We start from the raw sequence: 26,736 nt of genomic DNA, 5'->3' as shown, positions 1-26,736 counted from the left end.
TCTTCCCCTAACCAAAGACCATGGAGTTACTCTCTGTTATATTCTAAAAGTTGTGCATCTTACCTCATAATCCATCTATAACTAATCTCTCTCTCTCTCTCTCTCTCTCTCTCTCTCTCTCTCTCTCTCTCTCTCTCTCCTCACTACTTGTCATCCATTAGTGTCTACACTGTACCTCCCTTAGGCCCACACAAAAATCGTCCAGGCTGTAGCATCTTCCATACAATAAACACTCACACAGAGCTGAAGAGACGACTCAATGGTTAAGAGTACTTGTGCCAGCTAGTGGTGTGTGCATGTGTGTGCTTGTTGTTGTTTAAATTGTTTTGTTTTTGTCAACTTGACACAATCTAGAGTCATTTGGGAAGAGGGAACCTAGGTTATGGAAAATCCCGTGTCCCGTGTCCCCCCCCCCCCATTGATGGTGCACACCTTTGATCCCAGCACTCAGGATATCTCTGTGAATTTGATGCCAGCCTGGTTTATAGAATGAGTTCCAGGACAGGCTCCAAAGCTACACAGAGAAACCCTGTCTCGTGAGAAAAAAAATAAAGGAAGAGAAAAGAAAAGGAAAATGCCCCACCAGACTGACCTGTGGAAGCCTGCAGGACTCACCATTGATTGACGATGGATATGAGAGAGTCCAGCCCATTGTGGGTGGTACAACCACTGAGCAGGTGGCTTTGGGTGCTATAAAAAAAAAACAGGCTGAGTTTGTAGTGGTGGCGCACGCCTTTAATCCCAGCACTCAGGAGGCAGAGGCAGGCAGATCTCTGTAAGTTCGAGGCCAGTGTGGTCTACAGATCAAGTTCCAAGACAGCCAGGACTATGTAGAGAAACCCTGCCTCTAAAAAATAAAATAAAATTTAAATTAAAAAAAAAGAAAAGTGGGCCAGGTGTTGATGGCACACACCTTTAATCCCAGCACTCGGGAGGCAGAAGCAGGTGGATCTCTGTGAGTTCGAGACCAGCCTGGTCTACAAGAGCTAGTTCCAGAACAGGCTCCAAAGCTACAGAGAAACCCTGTTTCAAAACAAACAAACAAAAAAATAAAAGAAAACAGAAAACAAGATGAGCAAGCCATGAAGAACAAGCCAATAAGAAATGCCCCTGCCTGGCTTCTGTCTAGTTCCTGCCTGGCTTCTGTCTTAGTTCCTGCCTCCAGGCTCCTGTCTTAGATCCTGTCTTGACTTCCCTTCATGATGAACAGGTAACCTGAGATAAACTCTTTCCCCAGGTTGCTTTTGGCCATGGTGTTTTATCCTAACAACAGAAACCCTAACTAAGATACTGCCCTTCCAGAGGACCCGGGTTTGGTACACAGAACCCAAATCAAGTGTCTCAAAGCTCCCTCTAATTCCAGCTCCAGGGAACCCAAGATCCTCTGCTCGCATGCAGGCACACACATGAACACATAATTTTTAAAAAGTGAATAACTAAGTTTTTAGAAAATAAACACACACAAACGTATAAAGGATGAATGCCGGGCTGGAGGGTTGGCTCAGAGGTTAAGAGCACTGACTTCTTTTCCCAAGGTCCTGAGTTCAATTCCCAGCAACCACATGACAGCTCACAACCATTTGTAATGAGATCTGGTGTCCTCTTCTGACATGCAGGCAGAACACTGTATCCATAATAAATAAATAAATCTTTAAAAACAAATGAATGCCATGTTACTTCAGATTCAGAACCTCTGAGTCTCGGTTTATCTTTCTTCTGCCATTCTGGGTTTCTCAAGCACATGAGGCACGCTCCTCCCTTCTCCCACTTCTTATAGCCCCTCTTTAATTTCCCTGCACTTCATTTTATTTACAGATGCCTTTCTTCTGAAAGGTCTTCCCATTAGTTAGGAGTTCCTCCCTTGTCCTACTCCGTTCCAAAACCATCCATTGAATCTGTCGATATTCTCTTCTCTTGCTTTCCAGATACGCTGTCACTTCTCTACTTTCCGGTCCCTGCCAAAACTTTCAAGCTGGAGTTCTGCCTTTGCATGCTCAGTGAGGAGTCCTGCGCTCAGGCTCTCCCTGCTGTTTTCCGTATCTGTGTTCCTGGAAAAGTCTGTCCCTGTTGCCCACTGTCTCCACGTGGCGTTGCGGTACCATCTGGTGTCCGCTGGATTCAGTAATCTTAGATCATATACTAGGTCATATTTAGAAAAAAACGTTTTGTAAAACATAGCTTGAGGCTTAGATCAATGCCAATTTCCTCCAGGAAGGATTTTTTTCACTGGTGTCTTGCAGTGCTCAATGGGAAGGGTCCAGGCTTAGAACACTTGTAATTCCGGGTTAGGGTTAGGGTTAGTTTAAAGTTTGAGGGCCTGTGAGATAGTTCAGAAATGTTTGCTGTACAAACCTGATTACCTGAGTCCGATCCCAGAACTCATGATAAAAGGAGAGAACCAACCCCTGAATACTGTCTTCAGATCGTGAGATGCATGCAGTGGCATACGCACACCCACAAAAGTGCATGTACACCTCAAACACATACACAGTGATAATAAGTAAAATCAGAAAGCGTTGAGTGTCCCAGCAAACCTACATGACAGGGAGGTGAATGGAAGTCCATGGTACTCCTGGGATATTTGTAATTCTTTCAAAGTGCCTGCCTTGGGATCTTTAGATTCCTAACTCTCTTGGTCTTCACTGCATCTTCTGAAGTCTCTTCTTCAGCACTGCAGGCCAAATCTAGGCCTCGTATGTGCTGGGCAAGCACATTACCACCATAGCAGCGTCTTCTGCATCAGTGAATTCTCAGGAATGAATGCTCCTGGCAGGCCGCAGCCACATGGGGAGTCCTCACACTCTTCCTCATCCTTCATTGCTTAAAACTTTTAAAGAACAACGGTTTGTCAGTCTCTTCCTTTGTGGTCTTTGTTTTAGCAAACTTCTATTTTAGAATAATTTGGGTTTACAGAGAAGTTTCAACGATAGTCCCTGAATAGCCTTCACTGTTTCTTCTACTGTCAGCGTCTTACATAAGCAGGATGTATTTGTCAGAGCCAAGAAATTAACCTTGGTGCATTATTGCTAACTAGACTCCAGATTTTATAATATTATTTTGCTGGTTTCTTCACTAATAACTTTTCTGTGCCCTGGGATCCAATCCAAGGTACCACATGGCATCTAGCTGTTAATGTTCTTAAGGAGATTTTTAAAAATTACAGTCATCTCTCAGCATTGATAGGATATTGGCTCTAGGATACCAACCCTAGTTTAAAAAAAAAGTGAATGCCCAAATCCCTTCTATAAAATGGCAGTGTGTGTGTGTGTGTGTGTGTGTGTGTGTGTGTGTAATTTTACTGGGGATCAAACTTAGGTCCTGTACATGTCAGGTAAGCACCCTATTCCTGAATTATACATCTAACATCATGCCATAGCATGTATCACAGGACCACTCTGTGGAGTCACTTCTCTCCTCCACCTCCCTGTGGCTTCTGAGGCTCAGCCTCAAGTCATCAGGTGGGCACGGCCAGTGCCTCCACCCGCCAAGCCATCTTGCCAGCACTTTCTGGATTTTTTTTCCCAAATATTCCTTATCTGATTTTGTTTAAATTGCAGACACAAAAATCCCCAAATATGAGGCCAACTGCTTGTCTCTCAGCCAGCCCCTGAGAGAGATGAGTTTTCTGTTCGACCATGGCCACCCTCCCCACTGCTTCCAGGCAATTCAGCCTAAATGCTGTTAGGAGTCAACGCGCAAATTTAAATCGGTTCTCAGATTTGCTTTTAGTGGCAGTTGAATCTCATCTCGCAGACCACAGTCTTTGTTGAGAAAGCACCTTGCCACTCCTGATGTTCCCTTCTGTAGGACAGAGCCTGCCCCGGGCTAGTACTTTGGCCTCTTCCCAAGCCTTCGCTGATTTGACTGATGAGCATGGGAGGGAAAACTAGGCACATGTCGCAGAGCCTCCTTGCTCATGTTCCCGGGAGCCTGCCCACTGCATGCTCAGCTTTGCTGTGTCATGGCACTCCGTGTGTTCTGCGGGATTCACCCAGCCTTAAAGAGGGAAAAGGACCCACGGTTAGAAGCATAGCTTGCTCCCCCAGAGGATCTAGGGTTGATTTGCAGCACTCACTATCATCTGTAACTTCAGCTCTAAGGGAATCCAATGCCTTCTTCAGGTCTCCTCAGGTACTGCACCAACATGGTGAAATCTGGAAAACGGAGAATGGTAACAAATTTAAGATCCATAAATAAAGTGATTCAGCTAATGGACTCTTTACAGCCTGGAATTCCCTTGCCTTATTTATTACCTAAGTGATGGTATTTTAGAGTGATTGATTTTAAAGACTGCTTTTTTACTGTACCCTTATAAGAACAGAATAGAGAAAAATGCCTTCACAGTGCCTGCTTATAATAATTCCTATCCTGTAAAAGGTACCATTGGAAAATTCTTCCACAAGGAATGTTAAACAGCCCCATCTTGTGCCAATATTTTGTACAACAGACATTAGAAATAATTGGTAAACAGTTCCTCAGTCTATAATTTGTCATTATATGGGTGATATCTTACTGGCTGATTCCAATGTAGATACCTTAGGAAAAAATGTTTGATCAAGTAAAGAGAATTTTGCTGATGAACACCACCCAAAGATCAGCTTCAGATTACAAACTGCTCAGGACAACTTCAAAGTGGTTAGCTAAGATGGTCCAGTCTCTTAGACTACTCTAGCCAGGACTTCAGATAAGCCCTGCTCTTTCTCATCACACAGAGACTGGACAACAAATGATATAGCTAGCTCTTCCAAGACTTAACCATTATCCCAGTTTTTCAGGGTCCCCTAAAGATGCTGTCACCCTCAGACAAGAAGTATGATGCCCAGCCGGGCGTTGGTGGCGCACGCCTTTAATCCCAGCACTCGGGAGGCAGAGGCAGGAGGATCTCTGAGTTCGAGGCTAGCTTGGTCTACAGAGTGAGTTCCAGGACAGCCTCCAAAACAATACAGAGAAACCCTGTCTCTAAAAACAAACAAACAAAAGAGTATGATGCCCACATTCCTGAGGGGTTCGTGGGTGGTATTTGGTTGTTTGGTGGGTTATAGATATTTGTCATTGTTTGGGGGTGTTAATTTCAAGTTGTTGTTGGTCATAGGGAGAAAACTAAACAAAGGAGGTTGGATTAAGGGAACTTTTTTTTCTTTCCTCTATCTAGTGAAAAAGATGGGGGGATATAATAATGCTAGGATAAAAGAAAAGATTATTGAATCTACTTTTAAACTAAAAAGCAGCTACTAGTCTCAAATATTTCACATTGGTACAGATTGTTGTATGTTGATACAAATTTAAGGTTATTTTTGTTATAACATACTGTATATGTGTTTCTACTCTTGTTTAGGGTATTGTGTCTCTGCAGTTCATTTAAAATGTATTAAGTTCTAGTCCTTGAAAGCTATTATTACAAACTGTTTAGGATAATTAAGAAATGTGGGTTAGTAGTTAGTCATCTATAACAATCAAAGTTGTAGTCATGTTAGGTATGTTTTCAAGGTAAAAATATATATTTTAGACAGATAGGTGGTCTTCAAACACTTCAGAAATGTACAGAATATGCCATGTAAAATGTTTTAATAACATAAGACTTTTCATGATAGTGACACAGGTCTGCTCCTGGCAGCACCACTCTACTTCAGAGAAGATGATGGGCATCAAAGAACCTCCATATGGAGGTTGCTTCAAATGTGATAAAGGTAGCCACTGAGCAAGAAACTGCCCTTGCCGCAACTGCTGACAGTAAGCTGTCCAAATTGGTCAAGCAGGACATAAAGGAAGTCAACTGCTGAACTTTGTCTAGGCAGGGTAGGCTCAAAATTCCTGCTTCACAGAAAAATCTGTCCGATATTCTAGGCCTGTAGGCCAAAATGGATGTTGCAAAGTTGCAGGGGAACCTTGGGTGACTAACTAGGTAGCCAAATGTCTCTGTTTTGGATGTTGCTTGCATTACACTTCCTGTTTACTCAGGTAATAGTTTTATCCTTCTCAGGTTTCTGATGGGGTTGAAGACTAGATAGTTACCAAAAGACACTCACAAAAGAGATGTAAAGTTTACAAATGTTGAGAGACAAAAAAGTTTAAGTTGTTTATCAAGAAAATGTTTTAAGGTCTAAAAAGATATTTTATATTGTTAATACAAGTTATGATAGAAAGTGGTTTATGTACAAAACTTTGAACTCACCAAGACAGGACAGATAATGGAGTACTTTCTCCAAAGTTGCTAAATACAAATGGATTGGATATTTTGAATGTAATTCTTACTTGATAATTGTTCTTATTGTATATAGTTATACTCTGTTAGAGTTAAAACCTTTCCTTTTTATTTAGACAAAAAGAAGAAAAGATGTGGGGTGTTTGATGACACTGTGAAACCTCAGACTGTGTTAATAAAATCAGCTTTGGATCAGGGGGTGGAGTCAGCGACTAGTTGGCAGGAATTAGCCATAGAGAGTATGGAGAAGCCAGTAAAATGGATAGACACACAGGAAGGAATAGGGAGGGACTTGGAGCTTCATGGTCTCTTTTTGTTTGAGACAGCAAGAGAGAGAGATGATCTCTTGCTGGGTCTCCAGCCAGAAAGGAAGGTCATGTGGTTGTTTCTTGGCCTTTGAGAGCCAACAGGTTTTCACCCCAACATCTGACTCCTGAGTCTTTATTGGCAAATAAAGCAATAGAGACTTAGTTAAAACCTACATTTGGTGGGAGGAGGGGAGAGAAAGGAAGAGGGACCTGGAATTGACATGTGAAACAACTTTGTTTCTAATTTAAATTTAAATTTAAAAATAAAAATAATAAAAACAAAACCTGCATTTGGTGGCATCAGCAGAACTGGTGCTGACTGCCGTCTATGGGGCCACAGAGGGTAGTTAAACTATCCATAGATTCTGGTGTAGCCACTTAACCAAGGGAAAAACAACAGGGGGTGAGTCCTAAATAAGTTTTTTTAAAAGATTAACCCACTATATTCTCAAATCACTGGTTTTCTGGATAAGTACAACCTAACAACAGAGTACAGTGCACAAATGTCTTTACAATACAGAATATGAAATGGGCCAGTAAGATGACTTAGCAGGTAAGGGCACATGCTTCCAGGCCAGATGATCTATGTTCTGTTCTCAAGCAACTCCTGAAAGTTGTCTTCTGACCATCACATTTGCTAGCTATGGCACCGGCATGTCCTCTGTACATGCTCACACAAGCTAAATAAACAAACAAGGGGGTGGCTCTCTGTGGTGGAGAGATGCCTCAATGACTAAGACCATCTACTGTTCTTGTAGAGGAACCAAGTACCCACATCAGGTGTATGCCACAACAGCCTGTAACTCCAGTTTCAGGAAGTTTGGTGCCCTCTGGCCTCCGAAAATCACACAGACACACATGAACATAAAATTGAAAATTAAATGAATCTTTAAAAATAAAAATTAGAACATGATCCTCTCTGTTGCTCTCATCTTGTCAATCTGAAGTTAGGACCAGTCAACGGCCATACCACACTGAATGTGCCCGATATCGTCTGAAGTTAGGACCAAGGGCAGGCCCACACCAGTCCCCATCCCCACCCTTTTCCACAGTACTCTCTCTTGTTCTGAAGATGTCTTGTTTTTGGTTTTGGTTTTTGGTTTTGGTTTTTTGAGACAGGGTTTCTCTGTGGCTTTAGAGATTGTCCTGGAACTAGCTCTTATAGACCAGGCTGGTCTCGAACTCACAGAGATCTGCCTGCCTCTGCCTCCCGAGTGCTAGGATTAAAGGCGTGCGCCACCAACGTCTGGCTTTTGGAAGATGTTTTGTTTCCGAAAGATTTTCAAATTATTTTTTATTTTATGTATACGAGTGTTTTGCCATCATGCATGCATGTACACTATGCCTGTGCCTGGTACTCACAGAGGCCAGAAGGGGTGTCAGATCCTCTGGTATCAGAACTACAGATGGTTGTGAGCTACCATTTGGGTGTTGAGAATCAACTGCTCAATGTTCTTAATCCATGAGCCGTATCTCTAACCCCAGAAGGTCTGTTTTTAACAGAGTCTCGAGGCCAGCTCCTGGGCTAGGTATGGAGCTGGCAGAGCAGAGGTCAAGGACATTCAAATATGCAGGAAGAGAACATGGAGAACAAGCCTCACACCCGATGCTCCATGTATATAAATAAGCATTTGGTAACATGCCCTGTACTCCCCTGAAAGGACAATCATAAATAATATGCCTGCTCACATGCTTAATTTTCTAAATTATACTATAATGCCCCAGCTGTACGAGGGAAAAGAAATAAAAAGAAAACGATTTATTACCAAACAGCACATATTTCAAAATGTCAGGCAGCAGGCCCTACGGCCCTAGAAAATATAATGAAGTGTCAAGCGTTTGCCCCACTTATCATAACAAGTTCAGCATAGGAAGTTAGAGCAGGAAACATTTAGAAATAAAAGCATGCAGAAATACACTATGAAAAGCTAGAGTAGCCCAGAGATGGTGGTGACCACCTTTGATTCCAGCATTCGGGAGGCAGAGGCAAGCAGACCCCTGGGAGTTCAAGGCCAGCCTGATCTACAGAGTGAGTTCCAGGACAAGCTCCAAAGCTACACAGAGAAACCCTGCCTGAAAAAGAAAAGCTAGAGTAGATATTACTTGGTGTGTATGTGTTGTTTGTTTTTCAAACTGCAATAACTACCTGCTGGGATGATCTGTACACAAGGGAACTCATATTCAGGCTGAGCTCAGTAGGGTTTCAAGATGAAATGGTCCAACCTGGTCCAAGATGACCTAGCAGCAGTGCCGACCAATCACTGCGGGATCAAGACATGAGCCCTTGTGCTGAGGAGATGATGACTCAGTGCAGAAAGGCTCTGGCAGTCAAACGCGACGGCCTGTGATATATCCTGGGAGCTCCCGTGGTGGAAGGACAGAACTGAATTCTGCAAGGTATCCTCTGCGCTCTATAGCATGGTGTGATGTGCATGTGCTCACGCACACATACACACACACACAAAATTAGAAAATAAGCATATGTACTCTTCATGCCTTTGTTACCAGAGCCACAAGAACAAATTCCCCTCCGACAACCATTCAGCTAATGCTTTAACTTCTACTATCCTCCTCGTCTTCCCTTCTTTCTTACATATCTGTATTATATAAACTCTTGCTTAGACGCTATACAAATTTTGCAAGCAAAAAAAGACAGCTATTTTGGAAAATGGCTCAGAGCTCCCTCTAGTGTGAATGTTCTTTCTGGTTCCTCGAAGGATTATGCAAGTCTGGGAAGAAGAAACAAGCCACGAATTCACTTTTGCAAGTGCCCAACAAGACAAAGCCACGGTTCAGGCAACACACTTTCCAGCTGAGTTCAGCTCAGTCCTGCATGCACCGCCGCCCGGTGGCCATGGGAGGTACTGCGTCCTGGATGGTGGTGCCGTGGGGAGTAGGAGAATGCTATTGGTCCTTAAAAGTTGTAGAAGGCCGGGCAGTGGTAGCAAACACGCCTTTAATCCCAGCACTCAGGAGACAGAAGCAGGCGAATCTCTGTGAGTTCGAGGCCAGCCTGGTCTACAGAGCTAGTTTGAGGACAGCCAAGGCTACACAGAGAAGCCCTATTTGAAAAACAAAGAAGCTGTACCAGGGGCTGGAGGGATGACTCAGTGAGGTGGTGGCACACACCTTTAATCCCAGTGTTTGGGAGGCAGAGGCAGGTAGATCTCTGTGTGTTCGAGGCCAGGCTGGAGTGAGTTCCAGGACAGGATCCAAAGCTACAAAGAAACCCTGTCTTGAAAAAAGAAAAAAAAAAGTTGCACCACTGTCAGTGGGACTGGTACCCAGCCACAAAACCTTCAACCCACAATCTGTCCTTCCTGCTAGAGAGTGGGAGCAATGGAGGAGCAAATGTCATGGGAACGGCCAGCCAATGACTGGACTAATTTGGGACCCACACCATGAAAGGGAGCCCATGCCCAACACTGCCTGGATGGTCTGGAACTGGGTACTAGACAGCCCAGAGACTAGAGTAGGAAAAAAAATCAATAAAATGATTCCTAATGATACTCTGATAAACTCATAGATAAGTGCATCACCAGAGAAGCTTCTTCCAGCAGCTGATGGGAGCAGGTGCAGAGACCCACAGCCAAACATTAGGCGCAGAGAATGTCCTTGTTGGAGATCTCCATTGGGTCCCTTCCCTCGGAGCTCTGGGGACCCCATGAAAACGGGGAGGAAGACTTACAGGAGTCAGAGGGGTCGGAGAGCTTGGCCCACAGAACCAACTAAGCAGAGCTCACAGCGGCTCACAGAGATTGAAGCAACAGTCACCGAGAGGAGCCCGCCTGGGTCTGTGCTAGGTCCTCTGTGTGCATGGTATGGTTGTTAGCTTGGCGTTTTTGTGGGACACCTAACAGTGGGAGTGGGGGTGTCTCGGACTCTTCTGCCTACCCTTGGCACTCTCTTCCTCCTACTGGGCTCAACCCCGGAAGGAGGGTTTGTACCAAGTCTTATTATAACTTGTTTTGCTGTCTTTGATTGATATCCCTGGGAGGCCTCCTCTTTTCTGAAGGGAAATAGAGGAGCTGTGGGTCTGGGGGAGAGAAGAGAGGGGAGGGGAAACTGGGAGGAGCAGAGGGAGGGGAAATTGAAGTTAGGATGTATCATATGAGACAAGAATAAAAAAAAAGAGAGAAAGAAACAAAAAAGTACATTTTTTAAAAAAAGTTGTACCGAAACCACTGAACTCTTTAGCCATGTGGAGAAGCTTGTAAATCTCCATCTCAAAACAATGGTTCGTACACATTGGAACAGGCATGCGTGTTTAAAATAAGGCTCACCAGATGGCTCAGGGGTTAAAAAGCGCTTTCCACACAAGCCTGGCAACTTCAGTTGGATTCCTGGAAGCCCCGAAAAGGTGGACTCTACAAAGTTGTCCTCTGAAAATGTAATTTAAAATTTTTAGTAAACTGAAAACAGAGGGCTGGAGGGATGGCTCGGCAGTTACGGGCACTTCCTGTTCTTCCAATACCCTGGCTTAGTGCTCAGCATTTATATGGCGGCTCACAGCCCTTGGAGAACCAGCGCCCTCCCGTGGCCTCAGTGGGCACTACACACACGGCACACAGACATATGCAGGCAAGACATCCATACACATACAAAATAAAATGAAAATAGCCGGGGGTGGGGGGTGGGAGGGAGTGGCGCAGGCCTTTAGTCCCAGGACTTAGGAGGCAGAGGCAGGTGGATCTCTGTTGGTTAGAAGCCAGCCTGATCTACAAAGTGAGTTCCAGGACAACCGGGGCTACAGAGAGAAACCTTGTCTCGAAAAACCAAGATAATAATACTGATTAAATGAAATGAAAATGATAAACTTATATTAAAATACTGAAAATAGGAAAGCAGTTTTAAACATATCATCAGTGGTAGACTAGTCAATAAATATGCTTCCATATTTAGTACTTGAATACTCAGATCTAGGGGAAGGTCTAAAACTAATAACTTTTTAAACAGTGAGGCATATGCACGATGTTTTGGAATATTGGCAACAACTGATTGCTCCAGGGTTTGTGATTTTTGTCGTTAACAGTGGCAGCTTCTACGCACCTCTGGGAATTCATTTTTTGTTTGTTTGGTTTTGGTTTGTTTTTGTTTTTTGTTTTGGTATTTCGATACAGGGTTTCTCTGTGATTTTGGAGGCTGTCCTGGAACTCGCTCTTGTAGACCAGGCTGGTCTCGAACTCACAGGGATCTAAGCCTCTGCCTCTCGAGTGCTGGGATTAAAGGCGTGCGCCACCACCACCCGGGCATAAGTGCTGGGAATTCTTAAAGAAGGGAAAACAAGTCTTTCAGAGGTTCCTAAAGGCCATGATGCAAGTTTTTCCCATTGGAGCCCGCAGACTCCTGAATGACGCCGGCAGAGCTGGAGTGCTCAGATCACAGATTAAGGTTAAGCAGAAGCTGTAGTTTTGGAGAAGAGTTGGTGCGGGTCTACAGGCTGCAGTAACTGACACAAGGGTAGCAGGAGGAAAAGCGGAGGCGCCTCTCAGACTGGGCTGGGCTAGGTGACAGCGCGCCCCTCCCTTGCCTTCCTGGTCCCAGCCTGGCGCTTCTGCAGGAAGCTAAAGCTTCGCGTGGCCGAAGGAGCTGGCGATTGCAGCATCTGCTCCCAGAGTGTCCATCACCCACCATGCGGCCTCTAGTCTTGCTGTGGAGCTGCCTCGTGCTCCCAGGTGAGGGGGTGGCGGTGGCGGGATGGAGGGGCATGCAGGTGCGGGCCTGAGCTTGCTCTTCGGGCTTGCAGACTCGCACTTTCCTTCCACTACATGAGGAGGTGGGGTGAAGGGAAATGCTTCCACATTTCAGCCCATCTAAGCTGTCCTCAGCTGGGCAGCCCCAGGAGCGGCACCTGCTGGTTTTGAGCTTAGACCCAAGCGCGCGCGTGTACGTGTGTGTGTGTGTGTGTGTCTGTGTGTGTGTGTGTGTCTGTGTGTGTGTGTGTCTGTCTGTGTGTGTGTGTCTGTGTGTGTGTGTGTGTGTGTGTGTGTGTGTGTGTCTGAGTGGCTGTGCAGGTGTAAAAGAGCGAAGCCTCTCTGATCACAAAGACGCATCCACTTACCCTGTAACTCAGCTAATTTTGTTGGATTTCTACTAAACTTGCTTTTCTTTCTTTGCTTTAATTTTTTCTTGCTTTATTTATTTTTAAATTTATTATTGTTATCGTGTGTGTGTGTGTACTACACACTATATTTTGTTCATTGCAAGAGGGCAAAGGGCTGAGTAGTAACTAGAGCGCCACCTACAGGGGAGCTTTCTTTGCTCTTACCCTTTTTATCTTTTCTGCAATACCAGAGCATAGGCACTGGAGCATGCCAAGTGAGTGGCTCCGGGGCTAAGCTATATCCCCAACCCCCCTTCCATTGTTTACTCTGGACAGCCCAGCCTTGAACTTGCTCTGCTCCCAAGTAGCTGTGATCACAAGAGTGTCCACCACGCAGGGCTTCCTTTACCCATTAGACCTAAAAATCAGGATGCAACTTGTAACTGATGTCGGTTGCTCAGTTGGGCATGTTTGTTTGTTTGTTTGTTTGTTTGTATACGACCTTTGGTAGTCTGTTCTCTCCTTCTTGACTCTTAAACTCGCATTGCCAGGCTTAGCAGCAAGTGCTTTACCCCTTGATCTACCTGGCCAGCCTGGCTCATGCCTCTCAAACGCGATGAAGCAGGTTACAAGCAAGAACACTTAAATGGGTTAAGCAACTTGCCCAACATCACAAAGCTGCTGAATCCCAGTGCTGGGACTCACACTCCCAGCTATCTGAGTCTAGGGCACTTACTTTATCCCTTTCAATAAATGGGGTTTATAAAAGGAGTGACATGTTTGTATTAAGGTTCCCCAGAAAAAGAGAGAGCCCTGGGGTTTTACAGGGCTTCCTCAGAAGGTCTGACAACCCCCGCCCCTTCATGAAATGGAAACTCTGGTCTTGGCCTGGCACTAGGACCCATGGGAATCCCATCTCCATTCATGCTGTGTTTTCAGGCTATGAAGCGCTGAAGGGCCCAAGGGAGATCAGTGGATTTGAAGGTGACAGTGTGTCCCTGCAGTGCACCTATGAGAAGAAGGTGAGGACACACAGGAAGTACTGGTGCCGAGAGGGTGGCTTCATGCTGTCCCGATGCTCTGACATTGTCTACTCCAGTCAAAACCAGGAGGTGGCACGGGGCAGGATGTCCATCCGAGACACCCCCCGAGAGCTCTCAATGACCGTGACCATGAGGGACCTCACCCTGGAGGATTCGGGGAAGTACTGGTGCGGGATTGACAGACTGGGTTTGGATGAGTCTTTTGAAGTCTCTCTCACCGTCTTTCCAGGTAATGGACGACTCTCCCCCGCCCCACTGCCTGAGTGACAAGGGATATAGAGGAGACAGGGATGGACAAGCAAATCTGAGCCATGGATTCAGTTTCCCCATTAGAGAAGGTGGCAGTCATAGTACCAACCTCACCAGGCCTCCCCGGGTCTTGGGGAGTCAGTCGGGATACCTGCTGAGACCTGGGGACAACTCAGAGAAGCCTTTGCTCTGGCAAGTCTCCCTGACAGGACTTCATAGAGTAAAATGCAGCCACGCCTGTCACCCTTGGCCTAGATCTACTGGGGAGACTGCCACAGGATGGGGACAAGGTGACTGTCTCGGGAGATAAGGAAGGACCTGCATATTCCCTGTGTCACAAATGCTCCCACAGTCTTCTGAACCCAGGCCAACCATTGCTGCAACATGGCCCCAGCCTTCAGCATCCCCAAAGCCATGCAGTGGCCTCACCGTACTGATGGTCTCTGTACACTGTTTTCACCTTCTGCGTGGAGAACTCAGGGCAGGGAAGCCGGAGGGGGCCAGAGTACAGACAGCCCGGTCTCGGTCCATGAGAGCTGGTTGGATCTCCGTACTATCACTTCACACATGGGACACGGAGATACTCCAAGACACTCAGTGGCTGGCCTAAGATTAAGGCAGGAAGCAGAGCTGGCAGGATGCGGACCCAGATAACTACTAGCGAGACAGCCCCAGGAGCCAGGACCCATCCTGAGCCCATCCTCTGTCACCCCTGGGTCTCTATGACAATTCAGGGAAATTAAAGTAAACTAACCAAACAATAGCAGCAGCAGCAGCAGCGCCAAAGCCTCACTGATGAGACTGGAGGGTGTGGCTCAGAGGTGGAGCGTTTGCTGGCTGTAAGGCCTCGGGTTGCATCCCTAAAGCTGCACAATAGAGCAACACTCATTGAGTGGGTTCTCTGTTCCTGGGAAGGCTCTCCAGCCTATTCCAGTTCTAACCCTAACCCTAACCCTAACCCTAACCCTAACCCTAACCCTAACCCTAACCCTAACCCTAACCCTAACCCTAACCCTAACCCTAACCCTAACCCTAACCCTAACCCAGGGGACAGCATTTTCTCTCTCTCTCTCTCTCTCTCCCTTTCTCTCTCTCTCTCTCTCTCCCTCCCTCCCTTTCTCTCTCTCTCACCTAATTGTGGTTAATTCTATCTTTATTTCACTTACTTATTTGTTTTTTTTTTAGCTCTGACTGGTCTAGAACTCATAGAAATCCATCTGTCTCTGCCTCCTGAGTTCTAGGACTAAGGTCCTGTATCACCACACCTAGCCTCGTGTTCTCTAGTTTGAGACTGTCTTGTGTCTGGTTCCTGCCCTGAGTTCTAGTCACCTCTCTGAGGTCTGTGATCCGTGCGTTTTCATCCCTTTCATGTAAGAGCTGGTTGGTGGTTGGCTTCTGGAGACAGCTCATCCTGCCAATGACTGAGGGTAGTGTAGGTGGGTATGCCACAGTCACTGGGGACACTGATCTATAATGTTTATAGGTTTCTATGGTAGCAATACTCCTTCCTGCAAAGCCAGTTTCTATCTGCCAATCATTTAACAACCAGCTCCCAGAATTCCTGAAAAGTTAACAGGTCAGAGTGAACTGACAGCCTCCAGGGCTGAGCATACCCACTATGGCATCCTCTGTTCCTCATCTCCTGGGGGCCCCAGGCAATGGATAGGGACTTAGAAACACACAAAGTAGAGGTTGCTCTTTATTTACAGAAAATCTAGTCAGCTACTTAGAAAGAACACAAGTAAATGGTTAGGATCCAGAATGGAGAGCGATCCCGAAATGTTCCAGGTTGGGTGTGGTCAGAAAAAGCTCAGGGATACTACCCCTTGAGGAATCCCAGCCTCGTGGGAGATCCTGCAAAGCCACAGTTGTAGTCCAAGTAAGCACTGGCCCTCCTGGAGGCAAACACAGGATATTGGAATACACAAAGGAAAAGGGGAATTCCTCCACATTGCTGGGACTTAACTTTGGAGCTGATGATGGAAGACAGGGCAGGGCACAGGGGATAAGGGGTAGGGCAGGGGGCGGGGGGGGGGGTTGGGGGGAGAAGAAGGGAGCAGAGGTAGCGGGGAGGCTTTAGGCAGAGATGTAAGGGAATGGTTTCACAGAGGATCAACGTGGCAAAGGGACAGCAGTGGGAAGGGTGACCCGGAACTCGGGGCATGGACCAGCGAGTTCCACATGGGGAAAGAGGTAACTTTGACAGGATGATTTGAAGCCTGAGTTTCAAAGGCCTTGAGAGACACACTAAGCAAGCTTCCCAAGCAAGAGGCGATAGGATCCAAGGTGTGCTTCAGAAATCCAGGAGTCCCTACAAAGGGTGGCATGAAGGAAGCGGGCTGGGGTCAGGGACACAGAAGACCTGACCCAATGAGAGGCCAATATGAACAGCAGGTGGGGAAGACCTGGGAGTCACCGCCAGTTAATGGCCCCTGATTGGCTGGGCGGAGACAATGATGGCGCTTCTGCTGAGGATGAGGGGCCCCGCTGTGGCAATGTCTCCCTCCCCTGAGAGCAGCCTCTCCCTCTCCTCTAGGAAAAAGGGACAGTCCCATCCCCACTGGCACCTGCTGTCCTTCTTCCCCCAACCCCTCCTCCCCGCCTCTTACAGCTACAAGGAGCCTGCAGCCCAAGGCGAAAGCCTGGCAGACTCGGGTCCCAGAACTGAGTGAGTGAATGGCTTTCCTGCCCCTTCTCTATCTCAGGAAACATACAGTGAGGGCCGCAACCTCAGAAGCCAGGATGGCTCAGAGGGCCTGGGGCACTGGCTCAGGGTCATATGGGAAGTGGCTACAGCTGACCCCAACGCTCCTCCGCAGGATCTGGGGGCCTGCCAGACATTGGCCCACATCAGGTCTGCCTTTGCCACCTTGCTCTCTGTGGCCTTCGGCAACTGATGGTTGGGTTTTACTGGGGCACAGCCGTCGGGAGGCCAGTGCTGGGCAGACTGAGAACTTGCATTTTGGTCAGAGAAGAGGTTAGCCTGGCCTGAACTAAGGGGAGGGTGAGGAAGGTGTCTACAGAGTCGTGTAGGGTCCTCTCACGGAAAAAGACTATGCATAGATGTGCCTGGCCCCAAGCGCCCCACTTAGGCCTCTGCTTGCCTTCTGGGGAGTGTTTTAGTTGAGGATGTCCTGAGAGATTGGGAAGGGTCATGTTCAGAGGTCAAACTGGGTGGGGCTCCAGGGCCAGGGTAGGTGCTGAGGCTTTGTTTTTGGACTTATAACTTCTCCTGGTCTCCACCCGACAGTCGTCACAGCCAAGCAGGGGAAGACAGGGGTTAAGGCCCCTGTGTTCACTGAGGCGGCCCCACTGGCCGGGTCTGCAGGAACCTCCCAGGTTCTCCCAGGAACCTCTCCGTATGCTGGGAGCTCTCCTCACACAGCGACCCCAGGCTCGTCTGCAGGAACCTCCCCTTCCCCAGGAACCTCTCCATATGCTGGGAGCTCTCCTCACACAGCGACCTCTCCTCATGCAGGGAGCTCCCGCCCAGTTATCTGGCCGTCCCCCACCACAGCAAAGGACTCCAAGGCCAGCAGTGTCTCCAAGTTCAGGTGAGTCCAGGGGACCCGAGGTCACCCCTCAACTTTAAGACTTCTTTCTTGCCTCCAGGCAGATACTTCCTCTAGTAGTGGCCACTGCCTGTGGCTCAGAATGTGGATTTCAGGCCTCATTCCCCTCGCGGGGAGCCTCAGGCAGCACACATCCTACAGCCCTGGACACACAGGGCCATCTGAGGTGACAGGTCTACTCAGCTCTCTTCCACTCAAGTCACCTTAACTCAAGAGTTTCCCTGTATACTCTGCCCTGAGCCATGTGCTGTAAAAAAATATGAAACCTTCACCAACCTTTTTCTCTACATAGCTGGATCCCAGCCTGCAGCAAAGGGTTCTGGGGATCTACCTACTCCCAGTTCCTGGCTTGCGGGTCACCACTAGGAGGTTCAGACCAGGCTGAAAGTGTCTTGTAGGACTGGGGTACCTCAGGCAGAGAGCACACTGATAGGCTCTGAAACACTGGCCCCTCATGCCTTCTGATCTCCTTGGGCAGCAAGGGACCTGACTGTGCTACCATCAAACTGGTGCTGGTGACACCTCCTTCAGACGAGTGAGTCTCCCCATTTCTTGCCAGATGTGGAGAACCGTCCTATAATTCCAACTACTTAGAAGACTGAGTTAGGAAGGCCACAAGTTCAAGGCCAGGCTGGGTAACTTCGTGAGACCTTGTCTGAAAATAAAAAGTGGGGCTGGTAAGACTGCTCGGTCAGTACAGTGTTTGGGGTGCAGCCTGGTGATCTGAGTTTGGCCCTCAGAACACACAGAAGAGAAGATAGACAGAACAGACTCCACAAAGCTGTTCTGTAACCTCAGCATGCACACCATGCCACACTCTCCCTCTCCAAATCATGCGCTCAATACTAATGCATATTTAATAATGAATAATTTCTGAAGTAAGGGGTGTAGGACATACAGCTCAGTAGTGGAGGGATAGCCTAGCATGAATGAGGTCCTAGGCTCGATCCTAGCACCCCAGTTTTTTCCAGCATAACATGGGACCATTACTGCTTAGTGAACTGTACAGTTTAGCAGCAAATGTAGCTAGGTACTATATTAAGATTTATTCTTAGTGGGAGGAGTATTTAATTTGAGATAAGGTCAGGCTGACCTCTGACTTCCTATGTAAACAAGGATGACCTGATCTTCCTACCTTCACTTTCCAAGTGCAAGGATTGTAATCTTGAATCACCTTACCTGGCTTTGAACTTGGTATCTTTTTTTAATGTTTATTCATTTATTTTTTCATGTGCATTGGTGTTTTGCTTGCATGTGTAAGCCTGTGTAAGAGTGTGAGGAACTGTAGTTACAGACAGTTGTGAGATGCTATGCAGATGCTGGGAATTGAACTCAGGACCTCTGGAAGAGCAATCAGTGCTCTTAACCTCTGAGCCATCTCTCCAGCCCCCTGAACTCAGTATCTTAAACATCCCACCTTGTTTGATCCTCACAACCCTGCTTCGTGGGAGGTGAAATTGGTGGTCTATAAGGTTGTTAAGTCATTTACTCAAAGTGACATGCCCCTAAAGTGTCAAGACCAGGGTTCAAATCCAGCAAACCTGGATTCGGGGTTTGAGTACCCCGCCAGTCTCAGCCTGGTTAAATTAGCCATCAGGCTGGAAGCCGGCTGTCTCAGCGTATGCATGGGATTCAAGGACATAGATGGCTGACCTGGCAATGCTCCTTCCATCTCTCCTCTAGCGTGTCCATCCCGATGGTCCGCATGATGGCCCCAGTCTGGGTGCTCTTGTCCCTTCTGCTGGCTGCAGGTCTGATTGCCTTCAGCAGCCACATGCTCCAGTGGAGAAGGAAAGGTAAGTGGCTGAGGGGGCGGCGGGAGGAGGCTCGTGCACACCTGTGACACTTCACCAACCTTGGAAAGGCCTGCAGGCCGTGGTGGGTCTGTCTGACAACCTTGCTGTTCACTGTGCACACTGGCGCACCCCTTTCATCCCAGCATTTGGGAGGCAGAGGCAGGAGGATCTGAGTTCGAGGCCAGTCTGGTCTACAAAGCCAGTCCCAGGACAGCCAGGGCTACACAGAGAAACCCTGTTTCAAAAAAACAAATCAAAACAAAACAACCTAGCTGTTCCCTTCGGAGGGAGCCATGAAGCAGCCAGCACTGGGAAGAACAATTCAACTGGAAAATTTTTTATATGAAAATTAAAGGAGCCAGAACAGAAGCATATACCTATAACCCCAGCACTTGGAAGATGGAGAAAGGAGGGGCAGGAGCTCAGGGATAGTCAATATTAACCTGAGCTATGTGTCTAAACAAACAAACAAACAAAAAAAAACCAAGCAAACAGAACAAAAGAGCTAGCAGATTTAGTTTGAACGATAACAATTAAATCTCATCCAAATCAATATGCCTGAAACATGATCAATTCAGCATAGAACCAATATTAAAATATTAAGGAAAGCCGGATATTGTCATGTAAGCCCCGTAGTCTCAGCTACTACGACAGAGGCAGGAGGATCAGTCCAAGAATTTAAAAACAGCCTGAGCAATACAGCCAGACCCCAATCTCAAAATCTCAACAAAATTTGATGATCATATCCTACTTTTTTTTTTCATGTTGAGCCTTTGGAGGCTTAGGTATGGTTTCATATGACCACATTCCAGTGCTGGGTGACATGTGTGACTTCTGGCTCCTGTTCTAGGGTGGGGGGGTGGGGGGTGTAGGGGCCAACCAGATTATGTGATGTCACGGTATTAAGAGTGACAGGGGCCAGGCAAGGCCCTGCATCTCCTCAACATTTCCCTCCTGTGCTGGGGAATAGCCCATCTTATAGTGGAGGAAACTGGAGGGTTAAGCACTTGCCTTGTGTTTGTAGGCATAGGAAATAGTGGAACCAGGAAGATACCTTTAATGGCATCCCAGAGAAGGTGGGCCTGGGGCCATCCTGGGCCTGCTTCCTACCTTGTCCCTGTGACTCCCAGGAAGAAATCTCAGCTTATTCGTGTCCTCAGGTCCCCTCAGAGGAGGCCAGAAGGGAACACACAGGATGGGAACAGCTTCAACTATGAAGTCACTTAGCATCCCACCTCCGGAAATGTGGCTCCCCAGCAAGCAGCAGCGCCCCCTCTGGTAGCCTGTGAGAAATGCAGAGTCTCAGAGCTCAATCCCACCGTTTTATTCAGAACCTGTGTGATAAGAAAACTAGCCCTCAGGATACCTAGCGCAGTCGTTCTGAGCACAGAGGAAGGTTATCAGTTCGTGTCAGCTGGCCATTTCTTTGGGCTTCTGAAAAGATACGTCATGGTGAGGGCAAAACTGCTCACTCACGGCTAGCAAGTGAAAAGAAGACGGGGTCCCACAGACCCCCTCCAAAAAACGTGCCCCTGGCCTGAAGTGCTCCCTCTAGGTTCCACTTCCTAAAAGTTTTACCACTTCTCAACAGCGTCAAGTTGGGAACCAAGCTTCCAGTGGGACAATTAAGATCCAAACTGTGGATGTCCCCTACGCTTATTAAAGTTCTAGAAGTGAACACAGTTTCCTCATCCACTTTCTAGTTCACATAGAAGATTCTCAAATGCCAACTCCTTCCGAAAAGGCTGGGCTAGACAGAGCTTCCTGCTTCAGGGCCCTGCCAGGTCCCTCTGGGAATCCCTTATACACAGATGCAGTGAGCCTGTGCATTCTGGGACTGGCTCAAGTTCTTCGTGACCTCAAGGCTCTCCGGGGTCTCTTTCAGCTTGGCTGGCCACAGAGACACAGCGGAACGAGAAGGTTCACCTCCCGGCCTCGGTAAGGACCCAGGGAGCCAAAGTCTGAAATCAACCCATCTGGAACTGAGGTCAGACTTCCGGGCCCATCTCTATCCCACCGATCTTGCTTCCAGCCTTGAAGGGATCTGTGGGAGTCTCCAGACTGGCCCTTTAGGGTGTGAGCTCACGGCATGCGCATCATCAGCCCGGATTCACAGCTGGTTTCAGGCAGGGTCGCCAAGAACCAGGTGGGCACCATTCCACCGGGCGGGTACCCTCTTCCCACGCTATTTAGAATCGGGGGACTTCTTGGAGCGAGAAGGATCCCTGTGGAACCCGGGTCCAGTGTTTATCCAAACTCAGCCCATCTCACCTGTCAGCAGCGTTGGAGATGGGATCTCCCAGGTCCCGCTTGCAGCCCAACCTTCCAGAGCTGGGGCTGGGGACCCCACGACACACCAGAGTGCAAGGGCCCCTCAAACATGGCTCCAGTGCACTTCTACAAATGAAACGGTGGCCCAGGGAGTATGAAAATCTGCCCCAAACTCACACAGCGGCACTCAGATTTCTCAAGTCTTTTTTAATAATTTATTTATTTTTATTTTACGTGCATTGATGCTTTGCCTGCATATATGTCTATGTGAGGATGCCAGATCTGCTGGAACTGGAGTTACAGACAGCTGTGAGCTGCCATGTGGATGCTGGGAATTGAACTCAGGACCTCTGGAAGAGCAGCCAGTGCTCTTAACCACTGAGCCATCTCTCCAGCCCCCTTCTCGATTCTTTTAAAAGATTGATTTATTTTATTTTATGCATATGAGTGTTTTGCCTGCCTTTGTGCCTGTTGCCCACGGAGGCCAGAAGAGGGCATTGGATCCCCTGGAACAGGAGTTACAGACAATTGTGAGCCTCCGTGTAGGTGCTGGGAACCAAATTGAGGTTCCCTACAAGGACAGCAGTCCTCTTAACCATTGAGCCGTCTCTCCCGCCCCACATCTCTCAGAACATCGTTTCTGGTCCCCCAGTGATTCTGAGCCCATGCCGCTTGAGATTTTGCTGCACAAGGACCCGGTTGTGAGCAGAGAACCCGTGGGAGGGGGGGTGTACAGAGGTCCCTGTGCCCATCATCCTGAGGAGCCAAGCTGTCCCACTTCGAAGGCCAGTGCCCCCCAAGGGGAGGAAGGGGTGCTACAGAATTGTATTCAAGAAACAAAAATCCCACTTGCCTAGCCTGATGCCCTGCCCCCAAATCTCAATTACTTACATTCTACTCTTATTCCTCCAAACATGGAGCCAGGAAAGGGGGACCATCATCCCCTTCTTTCCTGGCGCCAATAAAGACAAAAAGACTCCAGGCAGATCCCAGGGGAAGGCTGGGTGAGAATGGGCTCTTTCTGGAGTTAGGAAGCAGCTGTTGTTGTCTTGGGAAGTGGAACAAGGCCAAGAGTGGCTAAGGGGAGTGAGGGAAAAGTCACAGGGATGGACTACCACCACAGGCCACCTTCGGAGCTCAGCCCTCAGGCTGTGTGCTGTGGGGAGAGTGCTGGGGTTCAGGAAACCAGCAGGGGTGGAGGTGTGTCTCCTCACTGCTGCCTCCTGTCCATCACTCTGGGAGGGACCACCTGGGGCCCCTGATCTCCCCCTGCAGAGGTAAGAAGGGAGCCCAGGGCAGTTTGAGCAGAACACTGAGCAGTGGCTGCTTTAGTTGGAAGGATTAGAGGAGAGGACCTTGAAGGTCAGAGGCCTCCAGAACATGGGCAGCCGAAGACACATCTTCTCTTGGTATGCTTCCCATCAGACCTTTGCAGCCTTCGGCAGAGGCTGGGGACAAATAGGAGTGGTTGGGGGATTTTCTTTGCACACATTCACATCCAAGGAGGAAAAGGACCCTTGTCCTGTGACAGCCAAAGGAACTGGACATGGCGGTGGCACACACCTGACATCCAGCACTCAGGAGGCTGAGGAAGGAGTATGCTGTTCAAGGCTAGCCTGGGCTACACACAGCTGACATGGTGACAGCAGGCTATGGGGGCTTCACCCATTGTTGCTTCTATTGAGGCAGGCATTGTTATTTCCTCTACTTTGTAGACTTGGCAACAGAGATCCAGAGAGGGTAATTCTATGCCCACAGTAACCTAGCCTGAGAAAAACAGAACTAGACAAAACTATCCAAGGTCTGTGAGGCAAGGGTTGGAGAACTCCAGTCATATGTACTGCCCAAGGCTGGTCCCTCAGACTCCAGAAAAAGAACCACCTTCCATCCCTAAACATGGAATAGCCACAGTGAATCTTTGAGGCCCATGAAAAAGAACAGACAGCCTGCTTGCAAGTTCTGGATCATTCATGGTTACATTCAAGGCCCTGTCTTTATCTGGATTTTTATGACCCTGAGAAAAAACATGTATTCTCACTGCAGCTGTGGAAACTGGTCTCCTGAGAGTTTCTAGCTTGCCAAGGTTAACACCCAGGTGTAGGAAGTCATATGGCCCCAGAACTGTGTCCTTCCTCTCTTGCTCCTCTGGGCTTAACTCCAGGCTGTCTATGCTGCTAAGAATAGGCTGTTCTGAGTTATGACCAAGTCTCTCTTACAGCTGCCAGGGAACAGCTGGGTACCTGAAGATGCCATGATCAACCTTGCAGCGCCTCCTGAGTATCTTGGTAACCCCAAGCTCTCTGCTGTGCTCTCCACAGAGACCCAGCACCTTGGCCAGGTATGACAGAAGGGCTCTGGAACCCATGCTATCTGACACCACTGAGAAACTGAGGACAAGGCGCACAGGGGGGTGGGAGGGATGAGGGGGATGGGGGTTGTCTTTCCCCAGCATCCTCTCCCCCAGAAGCTGCACCCTCACATCTGTCTATGTAGCCTATCAAAGTCATAATAAGCCCTGGTCATTTTTACCCAGGCTCCAAACTTCACATTATCCTCTTCCTTGTTTAGAAAATCCGTGTGTGTGTGTGTGTGTGTGTGTGTGTGTGTGTGTGTGTGTGTGTGGTTTTTTTGAGACAGGGTTTCTCTATTGTTTTGGAGGCTGTCCTGGAACTCACTCTGTAGACCAGGCTGGCCTCAAACTCACAGAGATCCACCTGCCTCTGCCTCCCGAGTGCTGGGATTAAAGGCGTGCACCACCAACGCCTGGCTTTATTTTTCTTTTTTTCTTTTTTTGTTTGTTTGCTTGATGTTTGTTTGTTTTTCAAGACAGGGTTTCTCTGTGTAACAGTCCTGGATTACTGGAACTCACTTGTAGACCAGGCTGACCTCTGAACTCATAGAGATCTGCCTGCCTCTGCCTCCCAAATTCTGGGATTAAAGGCATGCACCACAACTGCCCAGCTCAGAAGATTCTTTAACAGCATATTGGGTGTCTGCTTAAAGAGCTCTCAGTTGAGCTGAGCATTGTGGTGCTTGTAATCCTGTTATTCCGGAGTCTGTGGTCAGAAGGAAAAGCTGGGAGATTAGAAATCAGCCTGCAAGGATTCAGGCATTATGCTGGCCTGCCCCTGTCACCTGGCAGAATGCACTCAGGCAGTACCCTGGTCAGCCCAGGGTTCCATAACTACTAGTATTCATGCAGGTACAAAGGACTCCTTTAAGCCGGGCGTTGGTGGCGCACGCCTTTAATCCCAGCACTCGGGAGGCAGAGGCAGGTGGATCTCTGTGAGTTCGAGACCAGCCTGGTCTACAGAGCGAGTTCCAGGACAGCCTCCAAAGCCACAGAGAAACCCTGTCTCAAAAAAAAAAAAAAAAAAAAAAAGTAAGACTCTCGCCTGCCATGGAATCCACCAAGGTTCCCCTCATGCTTTATCATAACACAGTCTACATGGTGAGACCGTCTTACAAAAGCGTACACCACAACCAAGAGATGAGACTGGTTGTGGGGGGGTCTCTGCTAGGGTGGGGGTCTCACCAGCACCAGGCTCTGCTTTTCAACCTCACCATCCTCTCTCCAGACTACAGAGGAAGAGGCCACCCCTCCCCTGAACACCGAGGAGGACACGATGGCAGCCCCTCCCCTGCAGATATCAGCAGAGGGACTGGCCTTCTCCGAGTTCATCTCCGTGTGATTGCAGACTGTCCTGTAGTCAGGCACTGTAAAGCTGAACGGCTGAGTTCGTAAGAATTCCCAGGCTCTGCTCACACTCCAGGGCTCCCTTCTCGTGTGTCCCAGAATAGAAAAGAAGAGTCTCTGAGCCCTGAAGCCCAGTGTGGTACTTAACAAGTCCAGCCAGAGGCCAGGACTGCCCCCAGCATGTTCCAATCCCTAGGAAGAGTGCACAGCTTCGGACCTTCACCAGGGTCTGGCAAGGCTCAGTAGATGAGGGCTGAGTTTTTATGGGCTCCAGGAAACTCCCCAGACACGGGTGCCCAGCAACCATCCTGCCTCCCATCCGGCCTCCCTTCCTTTACATATCCCAACTTCTCCCTCAACTCTCCTGCATCAGGTGCTGTGGAGGAGACAACATGTGTGTGTCTATAAAACACCTGCATCCTGACCCTTCAGAAAGCAAAACAGAATTCTAAAGCCCCGTACCAAACCATCTCTAGGGCAAGGCCCAGGACTTCACAGCTCTGGCAAGTGACCCAGGATTGCTACACTTGGCCCGATGGATCCTCAGCTCCCTCTCACCTGGAGAGTCTTCCTTCCTTTTGTCTTTAACTGTGGGGTCCCCGACATGCTCTCTAGAGCTCTGACCATGACACCACAGCCCCAGCCGGAGCTTCCTGATACCTTCCCGAACAGGTACACAACGGAGGTGACGGAGGCAGCCAGGCCAGGATTGGCTCTTTCCATTCTCCTTCCCCACGGCCCTGAATCCTAGCGTTGGAAAGACATTGGAGGAAGAGTTACTACTCCATGAGCTCTGGAGGCTAGGGAAGCAGGAGGAAACCAGAGTGGGGAGAGGGGGGGAAGGCAACAGGAAGAAACTAGACTCTAGTACTGGAGGATAAATCCAGGCCAGCTAGATGAGGGACAGATAGCCGGGATCAGCCATTTTTTTCCATTTTTCTATTTTGTTTTGACAAATGGTTCAGCATATAAAACATAGAAATATAGGGAGAAAGACAAAAAACGGGAACAATGTTTTTAAGGTCTCCTAGAATCTCACCGAGCCCTGTTGACACCCTGGCCACGCTTAGCTGGATCCCCTCGTTTCTCCTTCATGTATTTTTCAGTTGCCCATTTCACAGAGGGGTTACCCCACCGTGCCCTTCACGCTGCCCTTGCTATTCCCTCACAAGCGTCCCTCCGTGTCCTGCAAACCTTGTATAATAAACTGCTTCTCAGCTGAACACTGTTCCAGCATATGGGTGTGCTCCAGTTTACCCAACCGGTTCTGTCACTAGCTGTTTAATTTGCAGAGCGAATCTTTGTGTGTGTGTGGGGGGGCGGTTAACTGCTATTGGAAAGCTCTAGAAGGATTTGCATGTGTAGGAACATGGGGTCCTGAGGAAGAGAGTGTTTTCTTTCTGTCCTTTCTTTTCCTGATGCCCCTGTTCCCCAGGCCCTTTACTTCTCTCGGTTTCCCTCCCTCCTCTCCTAACCTCTCCTGGAGGGCAGGTAAAGCCTTTGCTATGCAAGCAAGAGGACCCGAGTTCAGGTCCCTTGTGAAAGGATCACTGTT

The 26,736-nt window shown here is 48.2% G+C and overlaps 1 protein-coding gene and 1 long non-coding RNA gene across 7 annotated transcripts; one reads left to right on the top strand and one right to left on the bottom strand.

Moving 5' to 3' along the window:
* Nucleotides 1-488: 488 nt before the first annotated feature.
* On the bottom strand, nucleotides 489-14,541 carry LOC121141527. The gene is made up of 3 exons (XR_005878456.1): nucleotides 14,275-14,541; nucleotides 4,076-4,154; nucleotides 489-690 (listed from the first exon to the last, which is right to left on the bottom strand). It is a non-coding gene; the product is annotated as an uncharacterized LOC121141527 (long non-coding RNA).
* Cd300lg (CD300 molecule like family member g) lies at nucleotides 11,991-26,404 on the top strand. 6 transcript variants are annotated; one of them, XM_040749845.1, is made up of 8 exons: nucleotides 11,991-12,185; nucleotides 13,493-13,825; nucleotides 16,382-16,513; nucleotides 17,096-17,399; nucleotides 19,101-19,213; nucleotides 21,099-21,151; nucleotides 23,703-23,822; nucleotides 25,063-26,404. In XM_040749845.1, exons 1-8 carry the CDS (start codon nucleotides 12,143-12,145, stop codon nucleotides 25,174-25,176), a joined length of 1,212 nt encoding a protein of 403 aa, XP_040605779.1. In that variant the 5' UTR covers nucleotides 11,991-12,142; the 3' UTR covers nucleotides 25,177-26,404. The 6 variants fall into 6 exon arrangements, with proteins under 6 accessions (XP_040605779.1, XP_040605781.1, XP_040605782.1 ...); XM_040749847.1 differs by having other exon boundaries at nucleotides 11,998-12,185; nucleotides 16,457-16,513; XM_005070077.4 differs by having other exon boundaries at nucleotides 12,009-12,185; nucleotides 17,324-17,399.
* Nucleotides 26,405-26,736: the final 332 nt, after the last annotated feature.

The sequence above is a fragment of the Mesocricetus auratus genome, unplaced genomic scaffold (assembly GCF_017639785.1).
Source record: "Mesocricetus auratus isolate SY011 unplaced genomic scaffold, BCM_Maur_2.0 Super-Scaffold_100007, whole genome shotgun sequence".
NCBI classification, from domain to species: domain Eukaryota; kingdom Metazoa; phylum Chordata; class Mammalia; order Rodentia; family Cricetidae; genus Mesocricetus; species Mesocricetus auratus.
The sequence above is the reverse complement of the archived record's forward strand: the minus strand, read 5'-3'. Positions and strand labels throughout refer to the sequence as shown.

What these genes read in the sequence shown, in the direction of transcription:
- Cd300lg (XM_040749845.1), top strand. Translation starts at nt 12,143, where the DNA reads ATGCGGCCTCTAGTCTTGCTGTGGAGCTGCCTCGTGCTCCCAG. An exon ending in GAGCTGCCTCGTGCTCCCAG is followed by an intron (nt 12,186 to 13,492) that starts GTGAGGGGGTGG and finishes CTGTGTTTTCAG; the next exon opens with GCTATGAAGCGCTGAAGGGC. An exon ending in GCTCCAGTGGAGAAGGAAAG is followed by an intron (nt 19,214 to 21,098) that starts GTAAGTGGCTGA and finishes GGTCTCTTTCAG; the next exon opens with CTTGGCTGGCCACAGAGACA.